The 22,974-nt window shown below is 34.5% G+C and overlaps 1 protein-coding gene across 5 annotated transcripts in view; it reads right to left on the bottom strand.

The window, feature by feature from the left end:
• The window catches only part of SYT14 (synaptotagmin 14), an 88,955-nt gene that overhangs the window by 31,798 nt on the left and 34,183 nt on the right, over positions 1 to 22,974 (bottom strand). For 4 of the 5 annotated variants that reach the window (XM_055816581.1, XM_055816583.1, XM_027788631.2 and 1 more), the window contains one exon: positions 22,170 to 22,388. The exons of the other annotated variant lie outside the window; for it this stretch is intronic. In XM_055816581.1, coding sequence (XP_055672556.1) covers positions 22,170 to 22,388 — 219 coding nt within the window. The remainder of the gene's footprint in view (positions 1 to 22,169; positions 22,389 to 22,974) is intronic. 5 annotated transcript variants of the gene reach the window in all.

The following is a 22,974-nucleotide window of genomic DNA, read 5'->3' as shown; positions in this document are numbered from 1 at the left end:
TGGAACATGCGATTGATAACTATGAGAAATACATCAATTTTTTCAGTCTTTTTTTTTTTTTTTTTCCCTGAGTGGAAGCACAGTTTAAAGATACATGAGCTTACTAAAATAAATGCTTTTTCTTTAGGGTTTCAGTTACTATATGAGCGTTCTGCTTCCAATGCTCCTCATTTCTCCTCTCTGTCCTAGTCCCCTGTGGACCATCCTAGGCTGCACATTTCACCATGAAGCTGGTGATGTTCCTTTCCACGTTCACAATGTTTAGATGTTGCTGTCTTAATTAATTTTCCCAAAGGTTGTCAGCCACAGCACAAACCTAGCTTTCTTTAACCCGTATTTCCTGTGTAATTCCAGGAACATCCATCTCTTAACATATGGGAAAAGAAACTATCCTTGTGGTTTTAAGTCCCCTGTCTCATAAGCAGTAATTAACCACTTTTGCAGCTTGGAGTTTCTCACATATATATTACTTCTTTAAATAATCATACTATTGTGAGAGGCAGCATTACTGCAAAACGTCTTTAGGAATCTGATTTCCAGTTCCTTTAAAACAAATAATCACTACATAAATTCATAATGTTTGCAAGTCATATTTTGTAATTATCAGAATATCTTCATACTCAAACAGTATTTTCTTCCTCTAATATATCTCCACATACACTATGCTTCATAATTATTTTTTTAATCTAACACAAATTTCAAGTTTTCAAGCCTTCAAGGGGTTCTATGTAAATGTTAAGACAATTTAAATAAAACATAAAATGAAATACATGTTTAAAAATTAAAGAAACCTTTCTTATTCTGAATGATTAAATAACCTCAGAGATTTCTGATATGCAGCAGACAGTCCAAATGGAATTTTCATGTTGGAACTTTTCTACCATCCAAAAATATTATGTTGACTGAATTACCCCACATTACAAGTATAAAATATAAACATTAAATATTGAATGAAACCTTGGAGCTCTCCTTCCTTTAAAATTAAAAAGCTTACATACATCTTTGTGTGGAAAAATAACATTATTTGACAATAAAACAAATTATCTTGGCATAATTTCATTCCTTTTTCAAAAGAGTTATGGCAGAAGTCTTGCTTAATGAAAAAAGAGGAATATAGGAGTGGTGTCGGGTCATTATAGACAATATTAAAAAAAATTACTAACTTTCTTTTTGCATTTGCCACATTTTAGACTTTTACTCACAGTTGAACTATCCTCTACATTAAGCAATTCACCAGTGAACCAGAAAAGTAATCTGTTGGAGGGTTTTTTTTAGTAAAAAATAGTTCCCCTCTGTTTCCTAATATATAGAAAATCCCATACACTATAAGCTTAATCCCAGGCCTGTGGAAATTAAAAGAGCACTGCTGCCGTTTACATCTGATGTCACATGCAGTTCTCAGCACTGCATTTTCCTCACTCTCTAAGGCTAATCCTTCTGGTCATTCACGTAATAAAAAGGCTCTCTTATGGTTTTTCTTAATAAAACTAATTAAAAAAATACTGAATTCTCTTTATGTCCAGTTCTTAAAGCTTCGATTTTCTTCCTCAGGAATCGTCCAAGACCAACTGAAGTTACAGATACATGCACATTTAATTATTTATGAGTCTGTTTACACCCTGAGCTCGCAGAACTACAGCTTGGTTTTGTTTGCTGACAAAATAAATGTGCTCTTTTCTGCACTTATTAGAGCACTTCTGATTTGTAAGAATTTATGGTCTGTTTTACAGAGCAATACAGAAAAGCACTGCACTGGTGAAAAATTCCAAGCTTTCTCTTTCCAAAATTAGCCCAAATTAGAACATTTAAACTACAAATACATTATTAAAGCATTATAGTGAACTAACTGTCAAAGACATTCTTTTGTTCCCTTCCCAAATATTTTGGTCGTCTTTCAATGAAAATTATACATTAGCATTTCTTGAATTCATTTTCTTTCAATTTAAGTATCATTCTCTGATTCCTTATATTTATATTAATCTGAATAGGAAGGAGTTCTGCTACCTGGTTCTGTATTTATACTTTCCAGCTGTTCAAAATGCATCTAAATACTTCTTAAATTTATTGGTTCAAGATTTAACCTCTTATTTATGCAAATATCAAGAAATCAAGCTTTCAGGAACTTAATTTTATTTTTCTTTAACTTTTAAAAGGAGACTTCAAAAAACTGTTCTTTTCTGAGACTACATCCAGCTCTAAAGCTTTTGGGAAGCAGTAATCTTTAAGAAGTGAAATTGTTAAACTATTTGCCTTCCCTTCCATAATTATGTTTCCTCAGGTAAAGCATTTGTACTAAGCATGTTCATTCAACTTTCTAGGTACAAAAACTTATTTTCTGTCCCATTTAGATGCTGGTTTCACTTTTACTGGTTTTATAAGCAGTGAACTTTCTTTTACACAAATTTTCAGATCACCATGTTGGCTAACTTCATAAATGAACAGCCCTTCCTCTGTGCATCTGTTCCTGTTCATTTTTTCCAATTTATCAAAATTTTTAGAAAAATACCACTTCCAACAAAACAAGTTAAATGAAGTCAGAATCTTCCTTCCCCCCATTTTCAAATACACTAGAAGTCCCGCTTGCTGAAGGTGACTGACAACCACCTTTAAAATCTTAAAGAGTGCCTTGGTGACAAGGAAATGCCTTTTATCATCTCTGTGAAAATTCACCCAAATTTGGCTATTTCACCAGCATTTACAGAGCTTGACAGAAATTCAGAGCTTAACAGCCAAAAGCTTTGAAAACTCCACCCACTGTAAACCATCTCAGGCCCCTGAGAATCCCCACTTCTCACCACTGCTGCACACCAGCATCCCCTCGTACCTCTGGGCAGCAGCAGCTGGATGTGGGCTTAGAAATTATTTTCTTGTCACTGCTATCCTTCATTAGAGTACAATTTTCACTTTAAATGACGGTTCAAATTCCAGTCCAGCTTAATACTACTACAGCTGCAATATTAAGCACAGGAGCAGAGCAGCAGGATAAAGTGCTGAAAACGTGAAAAAAATCCCACAGAGGTCTAAAATCAATTCCCAGTATTGTAACACGCAGCTAATATTCCTGTAATGTTCCTGCTCTCATTCTATTTGGTCTCAAATGAGGAAAGAAAGCATGATTAGAAAACAAGATTAATGCGTTATGTGTATCATTTTCTGGAACATTTTAATATTTTTGCAGCTCATTTCAGGCACATTCATTTTTTATTTGACATGAAAAAAAAAATACAAAGTTTTCCAAGCAATACAGAAACCCCCTTCAAGATCTCAATAATTATTCATTTGATGATATAAACAAGATCCATTCAGCAGTACATACTGCACTTAAATGTGTTCCTTAGCTATCAGAATTCTATTCTTTTTTCCAAACTTTTATTTTGAATAAGATACAACTACTTCCTTTAGTAAGAACTCTCTTTGCAACTTAAAAAGCAATAACTTCATGGTGTCTTAAAAACAGCTTCACCTTGGTAGCTATATTTTGTAATTAAAAAAAAAAAATGTGTAAAGTTCCCTAGTATTTTAGCTTTCTATTTAGTACTACCCTAACTGGTGAAAATGAACCAGGAAAGATATCTTCATCAAGCACTGCTTCCAGAATAGGAACACAAAGCTTGCTTTGATTCCTTTGCCTTGTTTTCACAGCAGATTTGGGTGCAGTGGATACTCTGTTGGAGTAAGTCACTAACACAGAGCAGCACTACGATGATTCTGCATGAATCATTTCAGCAGGGCATGCATTAAATTTTCTGCCCATCTACTTAAGATATCTGTATGATACAAATCCGGATATCTCATAACTGTTAAAAAGTGAAATATATATTATGGTGAATAATAGTACTATTATAAAAGTAGAAGTTAATGTGTTTGGCATTTTACAGATGGAGAACTAAAGTACAGGTTGAAATAAGAGGTAATAAAGATTGCTGTTAATCTAGCTCAGAAGTGCTCATAATCACAGAAAGCTTCCAATGAAGTGTGGAACTGAAACCAAGTCTTTTAAGACTAGTAACCTAGCCATTTTTTCATGTTTTCTTTGTTTGTTTTGGTTTTGTTTTTATTTCAAGCCTTGTAAATTATTATTAATCTAAAATTCACCTGAATTGTGTACCACCACCAACATGGAAACCTCCAAGCCACTAGCTTCTTAAGACATATACCCCCACAGAATTTTCCATTATCATCAGCTCTGTAGTGGAAGAGAAAACAAAAAATACAATATTAGGGTGGGGAAAAAACTAAAGGGAAGAAAAAAAAAAAAAAAAGGCAAAAGGGGAAAGTAGGTGCAATGATTTAGAAAAAAGTGATAGGTTGTTGGTAAATAAACAAATGCAAGAAAGGCAGAGAAGTTTAGTAGAATTGTATATAAAAATGAGAAAAAGAGCAAAGAGAAATAAAGAACAGACAAGATGCAAACAGGAATGAAAAATTACAAACAGGTAAAATAAAGCAAAAATGACAGAGGAAGAAAGGTGAAGGAATGGGAAAAATAAAACAACAAATGACATGCAAAAAAGTGGTTCAGATCTGAGAAAAAAGCAATGTCAACAGAGCAAAGAGATAAAAGAGAGATCAGTGATGTCTGATGGGTAGGAATATCCATATTTGTAGGTGAAAATCTGCACAACCTAGAGAATACAGCTAGTTACATTCCAGTAGAGGCAAGACATTTCCCAGAATAAAGACTTATTTTTATATTTATGTTTTACATTTATTATTATTATTGCTTTTGAGTGGGGAGACAATGGTAATCACTTATTCAGATCAGGAGATTCCAAAAGACCTTGATTTCTCTTATCTATTCAGGCACTTTCCCCCCTTCTTCCCTTGACACGCTGGCTCATTGACATGCTTTAGTCAAATGGACTGTATTAGATACAGTGTAATAGAGTATTCCTGTAAAAAGAATTCTAGAAAATTCAGATTTTTTTGCTTTTGAAACAGCTTTCATAACTTTACCAAATAAAAAGCAGCTAGAACACCAGAAAAACAAGGATGATCTCAGAGTACCTAACAGGTCAACCATAGAAGACAACTGTCTATATATGCTCAAGAACGCCTCTAAAACCTTTTAGATATTAGCACCTGTAGAAAGCATGCTTAGGAATAATGGCACTAATACCACTTTTGAGGCCAACTGTCCAGAAAAAGAAAGGCAAAGACGACACTGTGAAATCACAGGAAACTGATACACTTCAAAACCAAGGTACTTGTACTTCACACACCCAGTAAGAGGGCTACGACTGCACGGAAAAGGCACAGATTAAGCAGCAGGGAGCGTGTCAGCCTGTTCAACTCACTCCAGCAAGGCCTCAAACAAGTTTCTCCAGGCATAAAGAAACACAATTACTCGAAACTAAATTTCTTGCAGTTCATTGCAGCACTTTTGAGACCTCCCACTGTCACAGATGAGCTGCTTTATTAGGCTTATATGTAATATATGATGTAGTTGTTGCCATGTAATTACAAAACAGGTAATTCTCTGCATTTTGACAGGACTAGATGAATATGAGTCCGGCTGGTAAAGACATTTTCTTTCAGCCATACACCAGTCATAAGCACTATGTAAGCCCATATGAGGATGAGAGAACAGGGGCCATGCTGCAGGTTGCATACAGAGGGCTCAAAGTCTATAGAATGATGCTTCAGCCTTCAACAAACAGTACTGGTCTTCCGTGTCATCACCCAAAGAAACAACAGCGCTGAGCAATCAAGGATCAGAGTGTTGCATATCATTCTCAACCCATTTAACTTCCCAAAATGCTAACTGGAAAATTGTGTTATGAATATAGTGTTATACCTACCATATTAAACTTACTAGCTGCTGTGACAGAGTAAAAACATGCATATCCATTAAAATTTGTTTCTCAAAGATCTTTCTTATACGAATAAAAATTTATATACCTAATTTGAAATTACTGTTTGATGCTGCTTGTTGAATAAGAGGCTTAAAGGTGGTGCACAGCAGTTAATTAGTAATCAAAGTCTGACAGCTACAGCTGCAAAATGTTTGTATGATAATTTCAAAATTGAAAATGATTTATTTCACTCTACATGAAATTAGTGTACACTCATTAGAAAGTCAGTGATTATCTTGAAAAGTACTACTGAAACATTTCAGTAGCTTTGCTGCAACATCAGAAGGTATAAAACATATTTGTCCAGACCTGTAACCATCCCACCCTTTCTCATAATTTGGTGTCAGCAAAGTTTTAAGATCCTATTATTACAACTGAAAACATACTCAGCACAATGACGTTTAACATGGTTCATAACCAGAATGACATTTTTTTCAAATCTCAGCATTAAGAGTTTAAACTACTTTATTAACAAACCACTTTAATAAGCTATATATAAAACCAGTATGTAACTGATACATGCACACATTGCAACAAACAAAATTCTGATTAAATATAAGGAAAAAACTTTGAAAATAGAGTGGCTATAGACTAGAATAGGTTACCCAGAGAGGCTGTGCAATCAACAGCATTGAAGGTTTTAAAAGCTCTCCTGGCTAGGGCCCTGAGCAACTAAGTCTGACTTTGAAGTTAGCTCTCTTTCAACCAGGCGATCAGACTAGATGACCTCCACAGGTCCTTTTCAACCAGTTATTCACTGATTCTACAACATATACTAAAAATCTCAATTCAGTACTCTAACATTCAAGGATGGGGAGCATCTCAAATACAGGCATCGGAAATATCTATAAAGCTCCTTCTATAATACAGCAGTTTAACAATTCATAGGCAAGTATGGCTTCGCTGTGTATGATAGATACCTTGCTGCATCCTGTATTAAATACATATACCTACCAGCATAGTACTTTCATTCCTAAAAAACAAAAAGCCAATAAAAAAAACAAAACCCAAAGCCACCACCACCAAAAAACCCCCAACCCAACCCCAAAGAAACAAATAATACAAGGAGCAAAAGAGGTTCAGAATACTTTGTTAACTGGTGGTGTTCTACTTGCAGCTGACTACATTTAGACAATGTAGTATCACTGAAATTTTTACTTGGATAAAATGAACATGCCAAGGTACAGACTTTTAAGTTAAAAACATCCTAATAATAGTTTACACACACATATATATCAGAACACATCTATACACACACACCCCCCACAGCCACGTATCAGTAACAGTTTAAGGTTTATGAAATATTAAATACAATGAAGATTACACTGAGGAAGTAATACCCATTATGAAATGCTGATGTTAGACTGCAAATATTGACCTTTATGATTTGCCATGTGAAAAAGCCTTAATTTGCTTGGTTTTCAAACTTTTAACAATAAATATGATAGCTTAGATGGTAGAACGAAAAGAAAACCAAAACCAAAACATTTTCTATCACTTTGCATTAACATTTTGACCAGTCAACAATTCAGCAGTGATGAAATGTGCAGTTTGATTCAAAGTAAGACAAGGCTATTTAAATAACTCAAAATAAGAAATGGGTATTGAAACATTAGAATTTTGATAAGCGATCACAGCTGCACTAGAATTAGTTTCTATAGCAACAGAGGAAATAATATGGAGAATTGCACTGCAATACAAGATGGATTCCTTACAAACACTGCTGTTCAAATAGAAAACTTTAAAATTATTCACTGCATTAAAATATTTCTATTAAAATGGTTATTCAAATATCCTATAGCTTGTACTTCATACATTGTTCTATTTTCGTTCTCCAGGAATCTATCCATTCAAGTTTCATATCACATTTTCACACTTTCCCCCATTGCTTACCTTCCTATTTTAAAATTAATTAAAGTCACTTATTCTGAAGAATACAGTATCTTTGATCTCAAACTAATCTGCATTTTCAATAATTTTTTTTATTACCCCTACACAGAAGCACTCATTACATTTATTTTTCCAGCAGTGCACTTGTAAAACATAAGAGAATGCTTTAAACATGCTATTCATAAGAAGCTGCATCACAGCCGTGAGAATTAACATCACTATGGAACTTCCGAAACTTGTAGTCATATGAGACTTGCACTAGCTTTTATCAGTGTGCACTCTCATGTCCTAAGCATGATTAAGAAACCATAGCAAATCTATTAGTATTCATGGACCGAATACCCATAAGATGGTAAGATAAAAGCCTTTTAGCTGAGCACATCTTTAGATATCAAATGTTGCTCATTTCTAACACTAAGAATTATTGTTTCGTTGCATAGTCTCTGGTTCTAGCTATTTTTGGCAACTAATTAAAAGCATATGCCTGAACCCTTTATGTATTTTGCCCTTATAATGAGACCTATTACTCTAGCTTATTCTATCCTTTTGAGTTCCAAAGTATCTTTCGAGTTACCATGGATACAAGTGATATGCTTTCTCCCACAACTGCTTTGTGTGCCTTATCAAACACCAGAAAACTGACACAGTAGGAATCTGAGCCATCTATACAGGAGGAACATCTAACCCCTCGGAAGTGTTCCTGGTTTTTTTTTTTTGGCTCCCCTCAAAAAACTGAGGTATGCCTTATTGTAATAAAACAAACAAGCAGGTTCTTTTCTATCTGAAATCTAGTAGCTTTGCTCAAGGAAAACAAAATGAAAAAAGGTGCAGACATAAAGCAATTTAATCTGATCAACTCTGAAACAGTGTTATAATGAAAATGGGAGTACACAGAATTATTCTGAAGTTTCCTGTTTATTTTGCGTTGACAGAGTTTAAGTGTTTCTAGATCAATATATCCACTGGGGATGTAAAATGCAGCAAATTTCAGAAAGTGTTTCAGAAAGGAGTTGCAGAAAGGATTGCATGCAACCTCAAGATTATGCATAAACTAGAGTAAATAAAACACCCTTAAAAAGAAATTGTTAGGCCTCTGTATACCAATTCATTATGGGCATTTTCAAATGCAAATTGCATTCCAACAAGCTGGGAATAATTTGTACTGATCAGTGAAGAGGGCAGTTAGTAAACTGATTTTTTCATTATGTTTCTGTATTCTGACCTCTTCTTAAAAACAAAAGACTCCCACTCAGGCAGCAAAATTTACGCAGGATTCAAAAACCAAGTGCTGATACTAACATAATCTGAATTAATGTATAAGTAGTAAAAGGGAATATCCAGAAGGAAAAATAAATTATTGTAATATGAACTTGATACAGATGCATTCAGAACTATCTCTCAACTTTCAATGCATTAAATCACTGGAAAGACATCAGCTGCATAAATCTGCAATGAAGGCAACTAAGTGCTAGAGAGCCAGAGAAAAATGGGTAAGCAAATGCTGCTCTTGCCCCTTTTCCTCGGTTATCTAAACTTCTCTAAACATTACATCAAAACACTCAAAAAAACAACTTACCTGACTTGTTCATACCCACAAGCTCAGCCTTGCTCTGAAATACAGATTTTGAAGCATAATACCTGAGCCAGAGACACTGAAGCGTAAAAAGCAGACTCTTATGCTTGTTTGTATTGATTATATTGATTATAAAATAACTGTATCATTCTGGTAAAGTCTTCCACAAGCACATATGAACCAGAGACATATTAAATATTTTCATTTTTCTAACAGTGTCACTGTAAATTAGACTTATATTTGCACGGATTTCATAAGATACATTTCTTTTCACTTTTACATTTAACTTTGAACTGCCTCAGGTAATGATATTTTCTTTTGGGGGTGAAAACCATCTACATAATGTTTTTACTGTGAACATTCAACTAGAATTAAATCTTGCTTCTTCCTCCCCACCCCCCAAAATTTCTTTTAGAAGTAACTGAAAGCTAGAGAACAATGAAAAGGAACTCAAATTTGACTACTACATTGTGATATTTATGGTAAATCATCTGTATTATCAAATTATTACTAGTTGTGTAGTTTAATGTTAGAATCACTCACACAAAAAAATGAGCAGCTGGAACAGCGGAGATATTTACACGATGGCTCCTGCCATTACATTCACCGTTACACATGCTATCAGTTCTCTGTATAGTATTCTCCTGGATTATCTGCACAAAATCACACAAGAGACCTCCCATTCCTCTCTGAGTAGAATGCAAGTGTGAACTAGTATTTTTTAAGATATTAACTACCATTGTTAGCATCCTTCATAAAAAGGCTTCTTAGGTTCTTCTTTTGCAGATTCTCAGAATTTGTCTGGAAACTGCCACCGTTGTTCCCTACACCTCTGAGGCCAACCCATTGCCTTTAACACTAACGACAACTACCGTTTTTATTTGCAAAGATTTTCTTCTCATATAGCCCCTTCTTGTTAACAGGAAGGAAGTGGCACCAGGAGCAGCAGATGGTTCAGGGCAGTGGTTCTCATTGCCAGCAAAAGGAATTTTGCTCTGAACAGTCAAAGGTAACAGCCATTATCAAACAGGATGATGAGTTTCTCTGAAGGAGAGCATTAGATGCTAGTCTCTTAACAGCTTAATTTTCCCTCAGTTACAAGGGAAAATGACCATTCAGCTCAAAACACTTTTTCAAACTTTACCAGACCTACTCAAGAGTTACCTATTTGACAAATTTTCTGTGTACACACAATTCACGATCCAAGATTTGACAGGAAAAGAAAAAAGGTATCAGAGCAGTACAATCAACTTAATCTTCCAGAAGAGCTTCTTGGAAATTTTCATGTGATTATTCCTACACTATAATTTAAGCAAAGAAACATTGTAAAATCCAGGAAAACGACATCATTATTCTCTCTCATTTTTCTCACAATCTAAAAATAGTTCCATCCTGGCATTACATACAGAATTTAGCAGAGCCAAATATGAAGCACTCCAAACAAAATAGTTTTGAAAGGGTAGGTACAAATTAATGCAAAATTAGACTAGTGTTCTGTTTTGTATCCATCGGATCTTGAAAATAAGTGCAAGAGATTTTTTTGATTTTCACTCTAGTCATAAAATTGCCACAAATTCTACATATGCCACAGAAACACTTCGAAGTATAATAAATCTTAATAACATCTACCATAGATGCTATTGTACTTCTCATTTCAGAGTTGCCTTTTTTTCCTATTAAAATTCACAGGATTGGAAAAAATTCTAAAAAGATGTTATCTGTTTTAAACCTTACTAACATGTGTTTTTAGTGCTGAGGATTTAAAAACAAAGTTTCAGAAGTCATTACACGTACTACCGAACTACAGGCTGCTAAAATACGCACAACAAATCAGATACAACAAAAACAGAAACTATGAGATACTGGAAGCTGCAGAAAGTTTTAGCAAAATCAAGTAATATTCTAAACAAGATTCCTTGAAGATATGAAGAAATTAGTCTAATCACTAGTGTTACCTTGACCAATTTAAACCAGAACAGATGCTGCCCCTCTTTTTTGCCAAAAGATGCAGAGTTGGCCCTGACCTTTCACTTATAAGTGCGTTGTCTGGTACAGATGTCAACTCCGTGCAGTAAACAACAGCAATTGTGTCACCTGTTCAAGTCATATACATAAGCTGTATTTGTTCAGGCTGAGCATTTTCAAAGAAAAGAAAAATCACACCTGAAGTCAGCCTCTTGAAGAGATGAACCTTTTGTAGTTTCATTCTCCCAGATTTGGATTTTTCAGATACACATGCTCTTATCAGCTCTATTTTTAACCTGCCGCTTATATAGGATACTTAAAATTCTGAACATGTTTACATTATCCATCCAGCAGGCTAATGGAACTGCATACCAGACAGTCATGCATAATTCAAATCAATATCCTCAGGCTTGCAACTCTTAAGTCAAAGCTGCCTTTAAATAAGCTGGGTGTGACTTTAACATGAATAAAATGTATCTAGTTTTTAACCTTTATCTGACAAATTGATGTATTTGCAAAGGAATGTCATAAATCTTCTTTAAAAATTAAAAAAAATAGAAAATCACGATAACTGAAAATCTTTTAAAGAACACTTTTAAGGACAAAATTTAGAATTTAGTCCTTATTTAGTCAATTTAGTCAACAAGACTGAGCACAAAGGTTTCAAATAGAGAGCTGGGTATTTTTTAAATTTTTTTTATAAGCAAAATTTACAAATGTATACATTAAAACACATCCTGGCAGAATATTACATAGTGTGGAAAGTGAATGTAGCAGGATTTCCTATTTACAAATGTAAAGATTGAGCTTTAATTGAATTGGGTGTAGGTGACTCCACACAAGAAAATCTTATACCTAGTTAAGCATGTCTGCTAGCTTCTCTCTAAGGACCAGAATCAGAATTTCCATAATAAAATACTATTTTATATATCCTTTTGAGTTTTCCTATGTGCTTTCATGATTCCATCACAGCAGATAACCTTCAGCCACACTGAAATGACCAGAAGCATGGCAATTACACTAGCTAAGGATCTATTTCCAGCTTACTTGTGAATACAGTGGAGGAAAGGTAACTGCAAACAAAAAAACTCACACCCCCCATCTACAAAACTCCCCCTCCAAACAAAAAGAACACAAAACAATAAAAAAAAAAAGGACTCAAGTTGTATAATAGATCACATCATGTTTTCCCTTTCCCCCAAGGAAAATATTCCAATTATTCTTAAAAGTTAGGATAACTTTATAACACAGTGTTGCAAGTAGCACCTAAGAGCTTATTTTAACAAGAAAAAAACCCATGAAGACAAACCCTTGCCTGCACAGAAACTACAGACACAATTTCATGTTGTTTACTCAGATACAATACAGTCTCCCAATAAATATAAACAATTAAAGTATCCATGAAAATAGTCATCCTAACAATAAAATACGTTATTAGATAAAATTGGTAATGTTATGTTGTACAAGGACAAAATATTAATTAAATAATTCCAAGAGAATACTTATGATACAGTTATAGATATCTGTGCAATTGATACATGCACATAAGAAAAATAATATGCACTGACTAGGTAACAAACCAAAAAGAGTTCAAGTTACAAAAACAGCTCCTTGTTCTTTGAGCAAAAAGATGGTTAAAATGTAATGTGATTAGATTATAAAAAAACAGTCCTAATGATAACTGGCCTTTAACCTAGGGGAAAAAAGCACAACTGGGAGGCAAACATTAGTTTGAGACTAGAGTTAAAATTTTTCTGGTTTTAACCTGTAAAGTTAAAAAGAATGATCCATTTATCCATAGGCATTATGGAGGAAGAACTGATAAAGTGTTGTTTTGTAATATTCTTATGTAAAGTTGTAATAACTTTTTTAGTTCCCATATCTATTTAACAAGTACTGCTCCATTCTGCTGACTGTTCTCAGCAGCTGAGTACTGGGTGCATGCAGGATGACACTCCTTGTTCTAATGCACCATCTAAAAAGAGATTTCCAGTCTACTGTTCAGTCCTGTTTCTTAGTCTCTCATTCCATGGTAAGAGCCATGGGATCTCTGTAATTAGGGTTAAGGTTAATGAAAATTGTACCTTCTTTTGTCTATTTTGTGGAAGTCTTTCAGAACAAGACCTGTCTCATGATATACATGCATAAAGATCAATGAAATTCCTCCCCTATATCACTAGAAATTACCATAATACCAAGAAAAAAGAATGCCCATACTCGATAGCTTTTAGATCGGTACAAGAAATACCCAGTTTGCAATGTGAATTCTCAGAATCAGCAAAAGCACCAGGTTCATCAAGAAAGTGATCTTTTCTGCTGATACAGTACTACCTCTTGCGTTTACATCACAAATCAGTTCTACATTTTATTAATGTAGAACATTTATATCAAATACAACACCACAAGGAACTACTTCAGCCACAAATATATGTGAACTTTTCCTAGTTAACAGCAGATCTTGATTCTTTCATAAATTCCAGATTCAAAGAGATGAGAGACTTCTTAAAATAAAGTTTACAATAAAATGGAAACTTTCCTGTTAATTATTAACGTATGATTTACATCGCTTCAGAGACATCATATTGCTAAGGGTGACTTTCTTCAAAGCCTTCACATCAATGCAAAGGGTATTTCTTCAAAGACTTCAAAATGCTGGCAGGAGGAACCTGATTTGTGAGACTACTTTGCTCACTTGTGCACATCAGGAAAAAAAGCCCTCTCCCATTGGAGGGCAGTTTTTCCTCCTGTTTGGAGTTGATCTAGCTGGAAAAGGAGTTTTCCTGTTAAAAAGCTTATCACCACCACTGACTTTGAGTTTTGTTACTAGTTTTCCTCTCTCAGCAGTAGATGACATGCATGCTTTAACACCATCTTTTCCCAGCATCTCTGCTGCTAATCAGAGGGTAAATCCATTATTTCAGGATTATTCAAATTCATTCTATGAAGACATTTCATGTGTTTCCTTTGGTTGACAAGGCTGTGCACAACTTTGATATCATCTATCTGGCTTTTAAGTTAAAAGTTATCCATGTAAATCTATTCTCTTCCAAACTTTGTTTAAACTCAGACATAGATGTCCTTTTAAATCCCATGTTCACATCTTGCCTCTCCATAGTATTCCTCAAGAAAATTACAAGAATAATACTGAATTTCACATGTACTTTCTACCCTATCTGTGAATTTTCTCCATTCCAGGTCTCCAGACTTTGTAAACACTATGCATTCTGCCATTCGTGCACGTAAGGAACCACAACCACAGCATGAAGATACCCTAATATGTGAAGTTCTCTGCTATCGGGAACTTTTAAAAAGACAAAGGGTAACGCTTTCTTGGGAAGTAAAAAAAGAACTGAATTCTGTAAAACTGAATAAAAGACAGAGCAAAAGTTAATCTTTAAATCACCTTAGTCCCTCAAAGCTTAGTTGACTATATATTTTTGGGAAATATGCATCATAATTTCAAAAACTTAACAGAACTGACTTCCACTATTATAGAACAATAGAGGACTGCCATAATGCACTAAGATGATACTCTGAAACTCTTAAAAAACCCCAACCAACCAAACCACACCATCAGAGAAAATAAGTAGAAAAAAATGGAAATCAAGTTAACTCTGGACATTGTTCTGCAGATCCTTAAATTACAAAAGTATCTTTTCTTTTACACAATACCCTGAAACATTCCCTTGATATGGCTGTGGATTGAACTGCTATGCTCTCTAGAGGCTTCAAAACCACAAGAAATTCTTTCTCCAATTTTTAAGGGCTTGGAAGCAATGAAGACTCACTCCAGTTTACCAACAAACGAGAGGTAGACACACATAATCAGGGGTCAGACTTTGTAACATTAGTATTGCATCTTTGCACTTTCTCTTGTACTACATGAAAATTTTTAATTACTCTTAAAATAAGACATGTCAAGGGTAGATGCCCACATAATAGAAAACAAGCATAAGCAAGCTGGATCGACTAAACAAATATTGTAATTAAAAAATCCCCTATTTCTCTCCCAAAGTCTGCAAAAAGTGCATCAAGAATGGTATCAGTTGATAGTACACAAGCACTATCAGCTGATATATACAAATATGAGTGTCTGAACTATCTCAGAGCTGTAACATGAGTCAGCCTTCAAAATACACTCTGAAACATTTGGGAAACACTGCTCTGAAAATTACTTAAGACTTGTGTTAAGTGTCTTTACTGAATACCCTTTCAAAGTATCTATTTGGAGCCCTAGGTCTACCCAAAGCTGCAGGCCAAAAAGAGTATTTTCTTCCAGCAGGTATTACACCAGAGAAATCTCACAGGTAAACTGATAAAGGCACATCAAAGAAAAATGAGTGGCCACCTTCTTCCTAAATATTCTTTCCATTGTATTTCTAATTAATTTCTTTAAAGCACATTAGAGGAAAAAGAAGATAAATAACTATTTAAGTTATGATCTAGTATTCAACTGAGCTTTCAGTCTTCCAGTCTGAATACCAGCTCATATTCCCTGTGTGCCATCATCTTCTTTGCTTGAAATTCTTAGCATCTGAAATGTACGGATACATAGACTGATTTTGAAAGACCTTTGTGGCTTTAGTTTACTGAACAACAGCACAACCATACTGAAGCCCACACTCTACAGTTCTGAGACAAAAAAAAATTCATTCACACTTGCCTTGAAAATAGATCTGCTTATATGCAAGGACTAATGACAGAAACTAAACTGGAAAACATATGGTTATCATGGGATTCACTGATTCTTCCTCTCTCAGCCTGTCCAGTGGCTTTCACCTTAGCTTGACAAGTCTGAAGAAGTCGGATCCTGCTTTACAGAAGACATTTACAGAGAAAACCCACCCCAGGTTCCTTTAACAAACTGGGGAGATTCACCTGTATACCAGTTTTGAGATGCCTGTGAAAGAGGTTTTGGTCTTGATGTTGGGTAGATACTGAAAGAAAAATCTATATATATACTTCAAGTAGTTCAGTGAAGAGAGTTTTCCCAAGACATGAAAACTCACAAGAAAGAAAGAAAAGGCAAAAAGCTGCATACAGAATCAGATCCAAGAGATTCCAGAAGAACAGTCGCCTTCACGTGCAAAGATTGACACCGAGGAGCAAGGCAAACATATGTCCAACAGACACACCAACATAAAGTGCCGAAAGCCTACAGAAGAATAAAAGTGGAGAAGATAAACTACAAAAATAACATCATATTCTACCTTCACAATATGGAAAAGATGGATAAAATCCAGTAGCATATGCCTGCTAGAGCAGCAGATTCTCATTTAAGAGAACTTATGTTTTCTCACTGCAGTCTTTTAGTGCTTCCATATGTTTCCAAAAAACCTTGTGAAATGTAAGGCACTTGGGCCAATCTCAGAAATAGAGCCTCTGAACAAACATGTCTTCTGCCGTGGGGCTTTATCAATTGAGAAGTTAGAAAAAGACTTTTAAATAGGCTGGAGACAGAACCTGTGGTTGTACTGAGCTGCTAAACTATAGCTAAATATAGTACATCTAAGTATGCTAAGTAAGTAAGCAAGCTTACTACTTTTTTCCATTATGGTGTCACTTTGCTTCAGAATTGGGATCAGTCCCCCTTGCTTGCTTCCTAATCTGGAATTTTACACAGCTGTTAAAGAGGTGATTTGGGCAAGACATGCTTTAAGAACGTCACAAAATAAAAAACCAGACTGTATTCTTCCCCTCTTCTACCTTTCTCCTCTCAAGGGATTCAGACAGTCCTGATTTCAAAAGCAAAGAAGAACCTGCAGCTTTTGAAATCTGCCTGCAAAACTGTAATTTCAATATGTTTATCCTAACATTTCAAAGTTTTAAAACTTCTGTTTTTAGGGATTTCAGGGACAGCTTCCTTAAAGAAAATATATTGCATTTGCCTATGAAGCTTATAGAGAGAACAAAGACACAACTTGCTTGTATAATGCTTGAGTTTTTAAAGTTCAGGAAGTAGCCACTACTGGAGACAGGTTAGTTTAATATCATATAATATGTTTTTCTGAAACTGAAGTTATTAAGAAACTATGGTCCATTTGAGATCACAAAACATAGATACAAAAAAATATTTCCAATTACCAAAGTACAAAGAATAATGCCAATTTAAAATTTAAAGTTTGTACACTTCCTTATTTAGATCACTATTTCAATTCATAATCTACTTGTTAGCTGAAAAAGTTATTTTTCCTTTTTTTTTCTTTATTTTCTGACACAGATGTGCAATATCATAGCCTATATTAATCCCCTCTTCCAAAATATTACAAATAATTGGAGCACATAAAAGCAATACTACGTATTCAACTGGGTAACAGCAGCATTTGAAATGGCAGGGAATAATACAAGTAGGATGCACATTATAAAAAAAGAGCAGTAAGTTGTATCAGGATATGTGTCAGGAAAAAGAAAAAAACGTCACTTCAGAAAGTATCCATACTTTACTGGATAACATGAGAAAGAACAGAAAGAATATCACTGGCAAAAATAAGATTTCGAACTTTGAGCTGACCTTAGAACTCTGGGAGTAAGCACAGAGACTGGGTTAAGTCGACACATACGTATCAAGAAGTACTATAGTTATACAGGTTTCTTTTTTCTGTGATTAACAGTTTTGGGTCATTTGTGCAAGAGTTGGAAATCGCAGGTGTAAACCTATCTTCTCTACCATTTTACTTTGCCATTCTGTACCATTTTACTTTTAATGACATTCGACATCATCTTGGTTTTCTAATGAACTACATCTTCCTTTAGAGATACTCTGGAATTAAGCCTGTCATCCATGAGGAGCTCACTGCAGAAGCTGTGTATTTACACTAGCTTGGAGTCTGTAGAAATACTTGCATCTAAGCACAATATACATTTTTTTTTCATTTAAAAGATGTACTATAATTCATCAAAATCTAAGTGCATCAGATGTGCTACACAAATATAGAAAAGGAATCAGATGCTGGTTATAAGCAGGTATTTGTGAACCACAATTTTAAAACCTGAATTTCATAGAATGTGAACTGAAGTGCCACTAGAACATTCCATCATCGAAATAACACCAACAAAACCCACAAAATACATTGCTTTCTTCATTTAACTATTAAAAACATTATACAAAATGCCCTGTCAGTTCTATATAAATATGCTGAAAAGAAAGATTAATATGGCCATCTAGAGGAGAAAAGAATGATATGAAAACATACCACATGCTTTTTTCAGGCTTCAGAATAAAAGGCATTTTTAGAAGCATGCAGCCATAAAATAGATGTAATAATCTAATTATATAATTGATAATAAGTGAACATTAAAATAATATGACCAGACATTTTGATGGTCTTAGTAATGGAAACATATTAATATTATACATGCTTTTAGCAACCCAAGCAAAGCTTACAGGGTGTCTTAATAAAGGAAAAATTATATTTTTGCCTCATTGTTAAATTTGGTGCGTGCACTGTTAAGTGCAGACACATCTAAACAAACAAATTTAAAAAGTGAGGACTGAAGTGCAGAGTAAACAGTTACCAGTAAAACTGTTTATCGACTCCTTTAAAAACGCACAGCAGACTGTTGCAAGATACAACATGTGATAGAGATTAACTGCTCAAGGGAAAAACCCACAGAATCTTCTGAAAACCGAGTACCATTTTCACTGCTCATATTACTTTACCTCTGATGGAATTTTTAATGATATCATCAGAGGCTGATTTACTAGCAATGAGCAGGGGGGGAGCAAAAAGAGATGAGACAAAAATTAATTCTGTCCTGTCATCACTTCACCGTAACACTATCAAGCCCTGCTCAACAGATGGACTGATTGGTGCCTTAAGCTGGAAGTAGCACTGAAACGTTTTAAGTCTTAGAAGTAGAGATGATAAAGCACGTATGAGAAAACAGAAGCACGCAAATATATTGACAATCATTTATCATTTTAAATAAAGTACATAGGAATACACTGCTTGCTCCCCCGCCACTACAAAAAATGGTTCTATCATTTGTCTTTACACTTCTTACAAAAATAATTTGTCATAAAAACCAAGTTTTCAATGAAAAAAATCAGGCATCAAATCTTTCACTGATTTATTTTGCGAGTTTAAGGAACAGTGAAGTTTTGAATTTTTAAAAATTACACTGAAACATCTAGAATGTTGATGGTCTCCAGTTGGAATCAGACACTTTTAATCTCATCTGTTCAGTGAACTGCTTCTCTGAACATATAAGAACCGATTGGTAGCGACAGACAGTCTCTCATTTATTTCTGACTGCAGACTTTCTTCATGTGGCTTCTACCTTCCCATTTCATCAAAGTTCTAGGTTGGGCAGCTTTCCTTTTGTAATGATCATAACATAACAAGGCATACTCTGTCTTTTCCTCTGTTCTAACACATCTTTATTATTGTGCAAAGATTCTTTATGTTTGAAATATTTTAGGAACATAAAAAGTACTAACTAATTATTCTAGTGTGCCACCTTCAGGTCACTGAAAAGTGATAAATACTAGGTTGTTAATCTGCTGCCACGTCCAATATCATAAAACTCTTTTTAATAGTATTGAACATAATTTTGTCGAGATTAACAGATTACAAAAATGAGACAAAATCATCACACTAATTTGCAAGCATTTTGTAGAAAAACGTAGAATGACTGCAGACTATCAAACAAAAAACATTGCCGATTCTCCACACCCTGTAAAACGTGCAGAGAATGCTCTCACAAGCAGCAGCAAAAGCAAAATACTGACAGTATTAAAAGTTTTCTTGAAAGTAGACGTATGTGGTTACAAATTTACAGTTTTCTAAAGTTACAATGGTTTGACAGTTTGTGCTTCAAAAGTTTTTTTCCAAACCCTGAATGTTCTTTCATTACAATAAATTCAATTTGCATACTAATTTTAGAGTGCATATGTGAGTATGTATATATAAATGGGGTTTACATCCAGCCAGATTCCTGAATGCAAAGAGCATTCAGACGGGATAGCAGCTGGTGACAGGTATCTTTAGCAATAGAATTAAAAATGAGAAAGGAGAGGGGAAACTATTCTAACTTTCCTAATACAATACTTGGACTTGCCAACAGGGTTCTTTTGTCTTAGATCCTAACCATGACATGGATTTTCAGGCTGGAGTTCTTATTCCCCAGAAAAGGATAAAAGTCAGTGACTATGAATTTTGATGATCTAAGAGGATGATGATGAAGGCAATTATTAAAAAAAAAACAACCACCACACACCAAACCCCAAAAAACTGGACGCAGGCTAGCACAATGCCTTTGGAGCTTAAATCTTATAGGGCCAAAGTAAAAAGCTCATATGAACTGAGAACATTTCACTAAGAAGATCAACTAGGTGGGTTAAAGTATCTGAGCAATTATAAAATAGAAAGAGGAATGTCACATGGTCTTTCCAACATGAATTATTCTATTACTATTTCAACAACTGGCCTCAATAGTTTGAGGAGACAAATACATTATTCTGGGTATCTGAAAGTAGTCTCCTTGTGTAATTACTATATCTGGTATTATTTTCTAATAAATACAATTGAGTTTTCCACCTCCTGTTAATACACATCACCATTCTTTCCCAACAGTGATATAAGCCATACAAAAAATTAGTATTTTATCCGTTATATTCTCCCCACCAACGCTGTTGATATATCTCAGTAGATATAACAACAAAAAAGACCCCCATGATACTTCCACTATCCCTCTTCCTTGTTGTCCTTCTCCATCACAGTATCTAAAGATCAGTTCTTACCACCTGACCTTACCTCTACATCTCCTTCCCTCTTTGCTGGAAAACTCAAAGACTGCCAGCCTTCCTGCAACTTAACACCAAAGGAAATAAAAATTTCTGTTGATCAGGAAGGAATCCTCTTACTCTGGAATTTATTTCAATTATAGCTTTCATGTCCTTTGTGTCTTAACTTGGAATCATGAATGGGTATGCACTAATTTCAAATTTCAGCGGCAAACAGACTTTTATATAATTACATAACTTTGTAGAAAATTTAGATTTTTTTTCCAGCAGTTCAGGACTGTATAGAACATTTAAGGACAGGTATCTTTTAAATATATGTATCCATTTTTAATTAGGGAAAATAAATCACTAAAAAACCTTTGCTTTTTAACATATCAAAGGGACACCAACAAATATCTTACTACAACACAGCATCTATATTAGAATGACTTCTACGTAACTTCAAAAGCTCATTATTCATGATAGATACTGGGTATAGAGACATGGTTCTCACACACAGCTATTTTCAAGCACAAAAAACATACTGACAAAATACTGACAGCAGAATTCTGACCCGCTGTATCAGGCACTCACGTAACGTAAAGTCAATAAATATATACCATAGAAGACATCCATTGTTTACATCCAACTTTTAATGCCATGGAATAAATGCATTAATCTAATTTTTGTAATAATTTATTTCTGTCATTTCAACAGAAGAAAAGATACAGAACATTCCAGTAATGCACACGGCCATGACCACATGCACTGTAACCAATAACCATTCCATTTACTTTGCTGTTAGGACAACTTATCAACAGAGGAATAACAGGTCTTCTTTGTATTTTTAATGCCACAGAATTCATCAAGAGTTGCCACGTTTCCTTCCTAAATCAAAACATTTAAATTCCCCCCAAACCAAAATGACTAATGATGAAATTGTATGAAACTTAGCATAACAAGATATCATTTGCAGTATTTCCAGAAGAATACACACAAGTCTGTGCCTTTTTTTTTTCAGCATGCACAAATATAAAGATATCTGGATATTTCTTGCAGACAGTGACTATTTGCAAGTCAAGCTGTCCTCGTCTAGGACTTACTTATCCAGAATATAATTCTGAAATTTGGAATCAAAGAAATGCTTTTAAATTACTCTTACCTTCATCTATTGAGGCTTCACTACTGTATCCATCATATTCTGCAGACAGGGGACTATATTTTTGTCTGGTTTCCCATATATAGTTTTTTTGCTGTCTGCCATCCACCACTGGCAGCCTGGAACTCTGGGTTCTAGACAAGGCCTCATGATATTTACCCAGTGCTTCATCTTCACTCTCAGATGATGAACCATGCTGGTCTTTACTCATATAAGAGTTGTCTGTTTGAATAAAATAAAGCAAATCGACTACAGCTCAAAATAGAATACAAGAAAATAACCGTAAGAGGTTATCACTGAAGATATTTAAGCTATTTCAATTAAAATGTCTGTAATATTTTAAAAATATCATCTTGTTGTAATTGTATTATGTGACTTTGTAACTGGTGAGAGCTATTTTTTTTTCTAGAAAAACTGTAAGATCATTAAGCCCTAAAAAACATTCTAAAACTTATTCAATAGAAAATGGATCGATTTATGTAAGGCAGCACACACTGAAGTTCTTGAAACCCTTCATTAAGAAAATGCTTAAAATAATTTATGTAAAATACATCCAACACTGCTGCAATATTACATTTGGATACCTAACATATCAGAAATGCATCTGCTGATCCTCCATTCCCAGCTGATTTTTGCTGTAAGCATGCAGTATAACAGAAATGAAACTGATTTACAAAGAGAAGCCTACAACAAAATCCTCTTAGGGTATTTATGTCGGTAGTGCTTAAACCTCACAATAACAAATAGGAAAATGCTAGTGAAAGATGTTTGCATGCACAATTTTATTTAGCTTAGAATAAACAGCCCC

This window comes from Falco peregrinus, chromosome 11 (assembly GCF_023634155.1).
Source record: "Falco peregrinus isolate bFalPer1 chromosome 11, bFalPer1.pri, whole genome shotgun sequence".
Taxonomy (NCBI): domain Eukaryota; kingdom Metazoa; phylum Chordata; class Aves; order Falconiformes; family Falconidae; genus Falco; species Falco peregrinus.
Note: the sequence above shows the minus strand (reverse complement) of the source record. Positions and strands in the feature narration are given on the sequence as shown.